The sequence below is a fragment of the Apodemus sylvaticus genome, chromosome 2 (genome assembly GCF_947179515.1).
Source record: "Apodemus sylvaticus chromosome 2, mApoSyl1.1, whole genome shotgun sequence".
Taxonomy (NCBI): Eukaryota; Metazoa; Chordata; class Mammalia; order Rodentia; family Muridae; genus Apodemus; species Apodemus sylvaticus.
The window spans coordinates 123,718,092-123,730,496 of NC_067473.1; the positions used below are offsets into that span (position 1 = coordinate 123,718,092).

The 12,405-nt window shown below is 40.6% G+C and overlaps 1 protein-coding gene across 3 annotated transcripts in view; it reads right to left on the minus strand.

Annotated features, from left to right (window-relative positions):
- Positions 1-12,405, minus strand: part of Adamts9 (ADAM metallopeptidase with thrombospondin type 1 motif 9) — a 171,390-nt gene that overhangs the window by 47,011 nt on the left and 111,974 nt on the right. For 2 of the 3 annotated variants that reach the window (XM_052174353.1, XM_052174352.1), the window contains exon 29: positions 3,891-4,058. The exons of the other annotated variant lie outside the window; for it this stretch is intronic. In XM_052174353.1, the coding sequence (XP_052030313.1) occupies positions 3,891-4,058 (168 nt within the window). The remainder of the gene's footprint in view (positions 1-3,890; positions 4,059-12,405) is intronic. 3 annotated transcript variants of the gene reach the window in all.

Sequence of the window (12,405 nt, forward strand, 5' to 3'; positions counted from 1 at the left end):
ATATCAATAAAATATCTATAAATAATAACATCACCTGCTAGGCATTCACTAAGTGCACCCCATTTGCTGAATTCTATACAAAAGTCTCAGCCAAGTGCTTCTTTGTTGTAGGGATGTCATAAGCACTATAGAAGTTTGGATGTGTTCTTCCTTTGTCTCCACGACCCCAGCTATGGGTTCCTCGGCACAAGATATGACAACTCCATCTCCAGACATTGCTAATTGTCTCATGGGATACAAAATTACCTCACAGTTGAGTGATTAGTTGTGTGCTAAGCATCTTCTATAAAATAATTTTTTGTTTTCTAACAAACCTTTCCAATAGACACTCCATAACTACAGTGAAGAACAAAGACAATTACCTAAGCTCAGGGAAAGACAAAGCACAAAATCTGAATCAAAATCAAATTTGGCAAGGCTATGTGGCAAAGTCATTATGGATTAGATTAAAACTTGACTCCCAGTTTTCAAACATGGTACTACTGTGAGGCAATGTTTTATACTATGCCAGCAAAAGTTGGAGTGAGAAGTTTATTTTCAAACCATGCACCATCAATGTTCATCAAATAAAACCCAAATAACCAGGAGACCAGAAAGTACTAAAGCAACTGTTTGTCATCACCACTCCTAGGACCATCCCCTTAAGGTCTCAAAGGGCACAAGCTACACATTTCCCACTCTCTCCAGAAAACACTTGACAAGCCTCTTGCAGCAAGCACCACCACAATCAGTGGCTTTCCTTCAACACCAAGAACGACGGGGAAATCCAGAGGGCAATTGGCCAGTTTCATTTCTATGTTTGCAACAGAGATCACTTAAAAACGAAATCTTTTGAATCTGAGACATCATGGCTTTACAAATTCTATTACATGTTACATCAGTAAGGAAGTAAAGTCAATGGTTTGTAAGGCCTGTCCTGACCCCGCCCATGGGTTGTAAATTGAGACAATGGGCAGTGTGCCTCAGGAGTGAGGAATGAACTGATGGACAGAACTAAGAACCAATGAGTAAAGAAGTATCTTTTCAACCCAATGTGGGTTTTTTTTTTTCTGATCATTTTAGGGGCGGAGGCTTTCTAGAAGATCAGCATAATCCTAGCTAACTGTACCTTACAAGGCTTTGGGCCCAGGAGACTATGGAGCCTTCATAGCATCGGGCTAAATGAAGAACCCAGTGGTGATTTTTGTCTTAAAATTTCATCAGCATCCCTTAGCTCTTGAAGAACCCAGTGGTGATTTTTGTCTTAAAATTTCATCGGCATCCCTTAGCTCTTGATCAAAATCATCCAAACAAATTGAACATGAATGTTTGAGGGAAAAAGAAATCCTTTAAGACTTTACTGAGGATTTTTTTTTAAAAGTGAATTTCCTTTACAGCTTCAAGATTTCAAAGGATCCAGAAATGAAACATCCACGTTACATCACAAAACACTCCATTTTGGGGAGAGATTATTAAGGATGGCAGAATCATATGACAACATTCAATGCATCCTAGTATCATCAGACATGTTGACAAGACAAAAAAAATCATACTAATTATTTTTTATATCTGGAAGATGACTGGAATATAGCAGACAATAGAGAGGTCAGATATAAAATTTAAATATTATTGCAAGTGAGCATTTATTTCTTTTGCTCACTCTCATGGCCTTAGGAATATTCTTGTTTACCACCAGCTACTTAGTGAGCTGATGGTCCTCAAGTCCGCAGACCTTCTTTCTCCATCAAGTGATTTTCATGTCTTGCCTCCTTTCACAATTTATCCCTGCCAATAAATTCTGAGTAACTTGTTTTTGAACAGGTGTGCTTTTTTTCCCCCCCTACGGAGTTGTTTTGATAATAATCTATGTTTGCAAAACAGAAAGAAAGAAACAAACAAAACAGGCTTTAGACCTAACATCCTAGCTTTATAAGCAATTTTAGGCTTCTCCTGGATATTGTAATAAAACTCAGCTCATGTCTCCCAATAAAGAGCAAACGACTCTTTTATGCATCTCTTCAGTGGATAAATTGGTCTTTAAGACGTTTACATGCTTTGAGCTTAATATTCTTGGGGGGGATTAAATAATCTATTAGATAAATAGATAAGAAAAGGCCAAGGACCATGGCGAAGAGTAACAGAGCATGAAAGTCTACAAGAGGACAACCTAATTAGTGTGGCATCTTAAATAATGTTAGCTGCAGGCTTTGCATGAACTGAATAGCTCCAAAAACAAAAGGACTGGAAGTTAAGAGGTGATAATGGTCACTTAGAAACCATTAGAGAAGATGACAAGTCTGACAGAGTGCCTTGAACACAATCCCGACAGAAGCCAGGGGAAGGCAGAGCACACATTCTTTGATTGCCAAATTAAAGCCATCAGAGCAAATCCCAGATGTTTCTTTATGACACAAGGCCCAAGAGGGACAGGCCATTGTGCTGGGGAATGATGCCCTGCTCCATACTCTTCTGTAAAGTAAAACAGGGGTGCCGGGGACAGCAATGTCAGCCGGGACATCTAAGCAGCATTCTGATTCTAGAGGGATTTTCCTCTGGAATATTAAAGTGGAAAATCCTCAGCTCTCCTGGTGTGAACATGGCTGTGTCCAGAGCTGGAAGAATCTTCCGGAGGCCATGAACCCTAAGCCTTGTTTTCACTGGTCCTTGGGAGACATTGGCATGGCTCACCACAGCCTGGGAGAAGGAGAAGACAGGCTACCTCCTGCTGAATCTGATCTTCAGCATTAAGAACAGAATGTTTTAAAAAGAAATCGAACCTCACTACTTTCAAGCAAGCACCTTAAACCACGGCGAGAGAACCATACAAGCAGTAGGGTTCCGGGAGACCGACTCTAAGGACATAACGAATGACTTCAGTTGGTCAAGCTTCTAAAGTTGCTTTTGCAGGTTCAACAAGAGACTGCAATTGGTGTCCTGGGGATCCTCTTCTCTTCCCCATCTAAAGCATACATCACCCACATCCAAACAAAATATTACTTGAGACTCAACTTCAGATTCGACTCCCCCGGCTCCTTCCCACCAGCAAAGCACTTGGCATTCATCACTACATTAAATCCCCCTAAGAACCGCATGAACTAGGCCCAGGAAGGTCAAACAAACCATCCCGTGTTCCACAGCTACCAAATGGCAGACAGCTCTCCTTCAGGTTCCCCATCTCAGTTGTGAAGAAGCAAATGGGCAGAGAGATATTAGCCAGCATTTCATATTGACAATTGTTAGGGTTTGAAGGCGAAATGTCTCACAGGTTCATCCTAATTTGCAGATGGTAGCACTGTGGGGGGCGGAGTTATAACTAGTGGAGATAGGTCATTGGGGGTTGCCTTTGAGGGTTATGGATTGGTCCTGCTTGCATTTAGCTCTGTCTCTCACCTTCCTGACCTGCAAGATTTGAACAGCTGTGCCCCAGATTGCTGGCCTACAGCTCACGCTGCGCCAGGTGCCAAGCCTTCCCTGCTGTAGACCAAACCAGTATCCCCTGAGTTGGAAATTCAAAATATCCTCCTTTGCCCTAAGTCATCTCTGTTAGGTACTCTTTGTGATAGGAATTTCCAAGGTAAAGTGAGCCTCAGTTTCCTTCAGGTGACAACAGCTCTTCCCAGTGCACTCTAAGCTAAGCCTTTGTAAGTGCGAATGATGAAGTAAGGCCAGCAGCCACATACAAAAAGCTACTCTGTATTAGACATCCGCTGCCTATCCCCATATGAGACTCAGCCTCACAACTGCACCAACGCTCTGGTGACTGAGGTCACTTGTCCGAGGCCACCCAGCCTGCCTGGTGAAGAGTCCTCCTGTTTGTAAAATGAGAACAGTGCAGAGAGACAGAGAGAACATGCTGGTGTGAGGCCCGAGGCTGGAGAGAAGGAAGCAGTGGGGAGAGAAGCGTTGCTCACCTGACTCCATGCGCCAGCCTTCCATCTGGGACACCGTCCTCCTCGGCACCTTCTGTGCCCATGTGGTTTAGGAAGGTGCTTACAGTTATCACTCTCTAAATGGCTTCCATCTTTTGCCAAGCAGTAAACATTTCGATGTTTATGCCCTCGACCACAAGAGACAGAACACTGCAATATAAAGCAACGGCAAGGTTGTTGTTGTTGTTGTTGTTGTTGTTTTAATCACAGTGACTTTGATTTTTAAAAAAAAAAAAGGAAGAAAGAAAGAAAATGTGTAATGTGAGGATAAGATCAAGTCTTATGAGGGTTACCATTACCCAGTGCTATTCTGGAGAATAACTCAAAGCTTTGCAGGGAAGAAAGGTGGTAATAGAAAAAAAAAAAGCTCATGCATTATAGCATTAATGACAGCAGCCCTGTGGTGTGTTGCTTTATACAGATGCATGGGAAGATCCTGACAGTTTAACCTGAAAACTGCTTCTTGATTCTGAAATTACTACCGCCTTTGCACTGAGAGAAGTCCTGCTGCCAAACAGTAAAATGCATCTTCATTGAAATATCCCCCGATTCACTGACTGGTATAAAGGACATTTTCATATGACTGTGCTCAACTTTTTCAAGACCGTATTTAAGGAAACTCTCCATCTATCTCTTTAAAGGAAAAAGCTCTCATTTTCCCAGCCCATTGGAAAGAGGTGAAAGAGGCAAGGAAAAAAAAAAAATCTGAAAAGGTTAGCTGGTGGGTGAGTCTGTGCCAACTTCAGGAGGGAGGCATTACCTTTCAACTTTGATCTGTGGGTTCACTGGACTGTTTTAAATGTGACCCTGTCTGACCACATCTAGGAAACCTGACTTTGATTTCAGATTAGGTTTCTCAGAAAGGTTTAGGAATCAAAGTGCCCATGGAGTCTGGACAAGAACTTGATGTGACAGCTTCCTGTAGAACAGGCAAGAGGCTGGCCCCAACCGACGCACTGAGACATTCAACATCCGCAGCTTCATTAGCAATTATGAGTCTTTACACGACCATCATAAACTGATGGCTCAGATCTTTAGACATTTTATTTCCCAATATAATTGTCTTGTTTTCTAGAGGGGAGTAAATTTAAGAATGGAGAATAAAAGGCAAAGTCTCAATGAAAATAAATTTCACATTACATTTCTCTTGATTTCACATCTCTTATCCCCACCCCCTCCAGTAACTTTGTTATTTTTTGGTGTAAATTACCAACATGTCCCTGTATGTCTAATAGACAAACATCTCTGTGTAAAACAAGGAGCCCAATACTAATTTTATCATTATTACCAGACATCCTCAAAGTTATACCATTCATAAATGTGCCAAAAATGTTTTTCTGTTAAAAAACAAACCATTATAAAATTTTCAACTGGAGCTGGTAGAGAATTTAAAATATGCATGTTAGAACATTTGGCTTTAACTTTTTACTTTAAGATGTGAAATATTCATGAATATATGATTTGGAGTAGCCATTATGGAAATCTTAATATTTTACAGTTTGAAAGGAGGAAGCCTAGTTGGAATGTCTATATTTAAACAAAAACTGCAACAATTAACCTACAGTGTTTGGGTACATGTAGAATACTGAATATAGTTTTCTAAGGTTTTTTGTTATAAAGTTCTTTAGACCTTTAGTCTCTGAGAATAGCTAATGACTTGCACAAAGATAATCTCTATTGTAAGCGATCAATTGATCATTTTAAAAGTGTTACTTCAATAAGAAAATATGAAGTCATAATTACAATTCAGGATAAGTTCATTTGCTTAATGAACAGAACGCCTATTGTGTATGTGCCATGTGATAGAAATTATAGGACACACTGGAGACACAGTGATAATAAAATTGACATAACCCTTGACCTCAGAGAGCAGAGAGACCAGTCATGGAAATTAATATCGCTCAAGTGATGACAAAAATAAATACACTGCCTATGGGGATTCACTGAAGAACAAATAGCTGGAGTGATTCTAATAGGGCTCCCTGAGGTGGTCCACGCGGCCACACCAGGCAAGCCTGAAGGTCATAAAAATGAGACTGAATTATATTTGGCACATGATGGAAAATCTTAGAGGAGACTTAATTCGGGCTAAGAAATAGTCTAATTTTTGTTTTGAAAATTCTATGCTGACTATGGAGCCAAGTACTAGGTATGAATACAGGGTCAGTGGAAATAAAAGAAACCACAAAGGAAGCTGCCATATTTGTGTTGGCAAGAGCCACGGTGGTGGTGGCTCAGATGACTATATAGAATAGAAGTTCTTAACCTGTGGGTCATGATCCTTTTGTGGCTTGACTGACCCTTTTGCAGGGGTCACATATCATATATTTACATTAGGATTCACAGCAGTACCAAAATTACAGTAATGAAGTAGCAACCAAAATAATGTTATCGTTGGGATCATCACAACACGAGGAACTGTATGAAAGGGTCACAGCATTAGGATGGTTGGGAACCACTGGTATAGAAGGTTTGGGTGGCCAAAGTTGATAGGTTAGGACTGTATCTGGTTTTTTTTTTTTTTTTTTTTTTTTTTTTAATACAAATGATAGTTCCTTTATGGGTTAACTGTAGCATAAAGAGAAGAGGGCAAAAGATGACATTCAGATTTCTGGTTTGGGCAGCTGAACAGATGGTGATAATATTTGCTACCATTTTAGAGATGGTATACACTGGGAGGAAAAATACCACTGAGAGTCAAGGGTGTTTTTGTTTGGAGGAAATGAGTCTGATAGAAAGCATATGAATAGTAGGTAGTAACATTTGCTTGACTAGAGTTTTTTTTTAAAAAACTAGTTTTTTAATGCTCATCAAATAAACATGGGTGAAATTAGTGCGAGTACATCCTTACGAATAGCCATTTCAGTGTGCAAGCTGTACAAACAAGCTTTTCCTCCATGTGAAGCGGGAAAAGAGAGTTCATGAGAGTTAATAATCTGCCAGGGTCATTAGAAGACAGGGTCTGAACGTTGGTAATGATCGATAGAGTCGGGATTAGAAAAGCCTCAATGTTCTTACATTCACTATGTGTCAGACACTGCCCTAAGAGGTTATCATCCCGAAAGCTTGTATAGTTTAGCTATCCCAACCTCCCAATACACTTTGATAATAGAGGTAAGTACTGTTACTTGAGATAAGTCATGCTATCTGCAACCACAATGCCTTGAATTGTGTTTCACATATGCTGCTGCAATACAAGTAAGATATACTTCTCCTGGGAACAATGACAATGCAGTGAAAAAAAAAACAATTGAGAATTTTGCTGTCAATGACTCATGCAAGGTTTGCCACTATCATCATTGCCAATGAGCCAGTGATATTTAGAACAAACTAAGTTCTAAATATAATGATGACTTCAATATATAGATTAGCTGCCCCCATTCATCTCCATGCACATTTGCTTTGGATGGGGCTTGAATAGATGTGGTGAAAGAAAAAAAATGCTACTTTGGCATGATTCACCCACCACACATGTTAGTTGCATGGAATTATTAAGATCTCAAAGTGATTTGGAAATCCTCACGGAATCTCATCTGACAGCAAAACACTCTTCATTCATTGTTTTCTAAATTACCATGGAAGAAAATCAGCTGTTCGGAGAAATACTCAAATCTACCAGGCTCACTAATGGGGCTAGTACGACTTCATAAAGAAGTTGTCACTCTGATAATCAAATAAACACAGGTTCCAGCTCTTACATTCCGAGGGAAAGTTCTGTCTGATCATTTTCACCTTTTCCCGAGCAAAAGATGGCATTTACATCCTGCGTCACCAACACACAGTAGTTTATACTTAGTACGTCATCTAGTACTTGTTATTTATTGGCTACGTATTTCAAAGTTCTTGCTCCTGGGAACATTTAATTCCTTACATTTGCAGCCGAAATAGCCTCCTAGCTTGCCAGGAATACTGGCTTTTTCTCTTGGGAAATGACTCAACGTTGTTAAGAGACCAATTCTTTCTTACCCCAACCCCCACCCCAATTTTGAGCAAGACTCCAAACAGCATTATCACTGCTTGATACTTAGAAACACCAAGGCCAGCCAGTCCGAATGCCTGAGATTTCAGGCTTTTGTTTCTGGGAGGCCACTCAAAGGGCATGCTGGAAGCTGGGCTGTGGTCAGAAGTGCTGGCGTTTTCCACTCACTAACGTCTAAAAATGTGAGATCCCTGCATTTCAACTCAGCTGGTGGGAATGAAACTCAAGATGAAGGCAGTGCATTCTTAGTTTCTCCCCAAAGTCTTAGGCTCTCTAGAGAAGTAGCTCTCTGCATGAGGATGGATATGGGTCTGGTGGCCCTGGTCTTGGAGGATCCTGGCACTTGTCTTTTCACTTGTGCTAAAGGTCATGTTTCCTTTTAACCATCAAGAAGTCTGCAAACAACCCTGGTGTACATGTCTGATGGAGAAGGATTCAATAGCGAGAGTGAATGAGTGCTCTGGACTGTGGCACTGCTGAGGATATGGACATCTCTGTAATGATGGAGTTCTGTATAGACTTGGCAAGTTCATCACAAAGAACTCTTAAAAAAGAAGAGGGGAATGTGGAGGTAAGAAGAGGAGGGTGGGGGTCAGGTGTGCTCATGGAATATGGCTAGTAGGAAGCACCTGGGTGGGGCTTGAAGCTTCTAGCTCTGGAAGACTGTGGACCAGGACTGGTTGAACTGTACCAGATGTCTGAAAGATGTGAGTTAGTGGGTGGTTCAAGATTTTAGCCCTTGTCTAGTGTCTGCCTAGATGAATCTCAACAGATGAGGTTGCGCCTATGTGAAATGTGTACTGAGAGATCCTGACCAACTAGCATATATCTCTAAACTCAGGATTGATTACTTGCAGGTAGAAAATAAGAAGGATTGAAAGACCAAGAGAATGTCATGTACCACGGCCTATTAGCAAAAACATGAGATTCTTCTGATTGTGGCAGTCAGATGGCTAACATCATACTGAGGTAGGTGGATAGAGTTCTGTTTAGAAACTGCATTATTCTCAAAGTCTTTCTCTTCTGATTCTATAGAATTTGCAAATAATATCTAAATCATCACATTAAAATAAGAAGCTTTTCTTAAATCTCCTTTCATTTTGCCTTTAACAAAATAAAAGTTAAATGTCACCCAGAAAATATGCCATTAGAGAGGATGCAAGGCCATTTGCAAGGCTCAGGCATGTCTTTGCCAGTACAGGGACACATGAAATGAACAGGGCGTACGTGTCACAACACTGGGGAAGGCAAAAGGACAACTGCTTACAGCTTTTGTTCTACTATGAAGCACAACATAAATACCAGGCTAGAGATGTTGGGGGTCACAGTTTCAAATACTGATGAATGGTGAGCCTAGAGAACCATGTGGAAGATGGTAGCTCCAGTTAACGTATATTTATTTGTTTCTCTGTACACTATACCTGGTCAGAACTTATTTATGAAATAAGCCACATAAGCTATAGCCATCATAGAATAGCACCATAAGCTACACCTTAAGCTTTATATTTATAAAGAGCCCCTCAGAATCTCTCGTTTCTAGTGCTGAACTAAACTTATATAAATGAAGATTCAAAAAAGGCTACCCAAAGATAACCTTTGACCATAATTACTAACCACTAGATTAGGCATCTCTTAATTAGTTGTTAATATGAACAAGACACTGGGTTAAAATACATTAGCTTCTCTCCTTTAATTCCAAAGAAACATGTGGCTTGTGTATAATTAGGAGCCCTTTATATAAAGGAAGAAGCTGAGAGCCTAAGAGTGACATCACTTACCTAGGGTGACAAAACTGGGAAACAGCAGAGTTAGGTTTTAAGTACATCTCCATGATCAGCATGTTAATCCTTAGACTAGATAAGGAGCTGGGTAAGCCGGGTAACGTTCACCTCTACCTACCTATGAGAATACCTAGAAGCAAGGGCCACAGAAAAATGCCTTGTAAGACTCTTTCAGAGTCCTCTAATCATTCAGCCTCCTAAGAGGAAGAGAGGCTAGGCAATGCTAATAGTTCTGATATCAATACCTTTTTACAGCATCTTCCACACTTTGGAAAGGGAAGGCATTGTAAGGAATAGATACAATCACATAAATAAAAGCTCACATTGCCTCTTAGCTGAAAACACACCCAGCTTCTCTCTTTGCCATTATTGAGGTATATTAACCCTGTGGGGCCTGCCTAATGTCCTGCAGTGAATTACCATTTTTATTGACTGATGAATGGATCTTGGCATAATTATAGAGAGAAGGCTGGAGACTATAAGTGATGGGCTATCAATTCACAGAGGGTCAATTTCTCAAATATTTGAATTGTGAGCTATCACAAGGATTATCCAGTCTACCTATTAATTTCAGGCTAAAGGCTTGAGAAGATACTACATGACATGCTTAAGGTCATGCACAAAGAAAGCCACACATATAGTTTTGATCACCAGGGGAGGAAATCATTTGGCAGCAGTTACACTGGAGGTTCTAAGGGTTCTACATGCTGTCCAGAGTCATGGATAACCCAGGCATCCACTCTTGGCTTTACCAGTTGGGCATGTCATCTATAGCTAGCCTAAAGGGCAGAAAAGAGTGAATTCAAGCAGATATTATGCTCTTCTGACTTTTGAGGGACTTCTAGTAAGAGAAGGCCCATGAAGCCAGTAAAGAGAGTCCAAGAGATAGATGTTCATGGGAGATAAAAAGAGAAGAAGAGCTGTTTGCAAGTGATTCACTTTGCTTCAACATGCAACCGAGGGTTTGAATCATAACTTCTATCTTAACACTGTACTGCTGGGGACACATAACTTCTCTTGGCTTAGATGTGTTCTCTGTTAAGATAAGACAATCTGAGCAATGCAGTTATGTGGCAACTCAAGGAGATATTTTGGACAGACAACATAAAAATAACATGGATTTTCTATCACTACAATGGTTTTCTATCCAATGGTGTCTTCTAGCACGTCTCCAAATCTAACCCTCAAAGAGGTAGCATTTTTAAAGAAAATATTTGTCAACTTATGTACCCTAAGATGAACATTCTAGGAACGACTGACTGGTGAAGATAGGGCTTTGGCAACATTCCAGTGCATGCCAGTGAAGCTTTTCTTTTCTAAAGAGTGCAGAGAAAACTGCAGAGCAGACATGTGTGCTGAAGTCACTTTTACTAACACCCTCTGCTCTTCTCTAGATTATCCTCTATTTAATATGGACTTTTTTCACCGAAGTAAGAAAAGATGGGCACCATACTTGAGTGCCATGCATCTTTTCTGCTCAACACTCTTGCTTATCCTTCTCACCTCCATCAACACGTCTGCTCTTTCCTGGATTTCAGGATGTGACTACTTCAAGTATCCTAGGTATATAATTAGCATCAGAAACAACTACCACTAAATACATACTCACTCCCTTCTATGCTCTGCTCACATGCAAGTAGTCACATCCCCTGGTCAAGAACCAAACTATGGAACAGGAAAAGAGAATTTCAGTAGGAAATAAGAGCTGTGATTTCAGGGGGTAAAGCCAGTGTCAATGAGCTTGCTTGATGGCTATTTATGTCTAGGACCACCCTGACATTTATTAGTATGAAAAGGATCCCAGAAAGCATGAGGTTGCCAGGCAACAGTTCAGAAGAAAGCTGATGTGGTGGTCACAATCATCTCAGCTGGATGGGGCACTGGGCCATCTCTCTGTTCTTAGCCTCATTCTACCCCACTGCTCTGGGCATGCTAAATGCTAAAAGATCTAAGGAAAGGAACTATGATTCATATGTCAACTACTGGGCTATACTTCAAAACATCTGCCAGTATTGAAGCCAAGTGCTGGTGCCTTCAGCCCAACAAGCCCCCACTAAGAACTATGAGACACGGGGCTCTCTAGATTCTCTCTCTCACCCTTACTGTATAAATAGTTCATGCTACAGGGAGAAATGTATTTTAGAACTAATAACACCAGTACATGAACTCAGACAATCTGTGAAAATTCAAACAGGTATACATATGATTCTGCAAGAATGTGATTGTTACAGTTTTTCTCCTCATCAAGAGAGACACAAAAACCATGAAAATCTGCAAATTTGGTATCTGATGAATTCCATGCTGGCTAAATAATGCTTAGGCAGTATGAGGCATATCCCATCGTCAGGTCTGATTCTTCTTAATGTACCTTGTGACTGCCCAAGGCCACTGCTCCCTTCTGTGGCTCTTCTGTCCTTCTAAAGGTTACCCACTAGGCTATTTATAAACTGTTGGTGTTTTTCAGGAAAGGGATGAGGATGGTGTAAGGACCCATTCTGCCTGCCATAAAAGTGTTTATGAAAGTAGCTGGAAGAAGAGGGTAGTGGGTGAGACACAGGCTCCAAAATCCCTAATTTTCATGTTACAGAGGTAAGTAAAGAAGTGTTTGAAAAATGGACTTGGAAAATGGCTCAGTGGTTAAAACTCTTGTGTTACAAACATGAGAACTGGTATTTGAATCCCTAGCATGCTTGTAAATGTTAGTTGGGCATGGTGGCCCACCTATAATTGTAGAGCT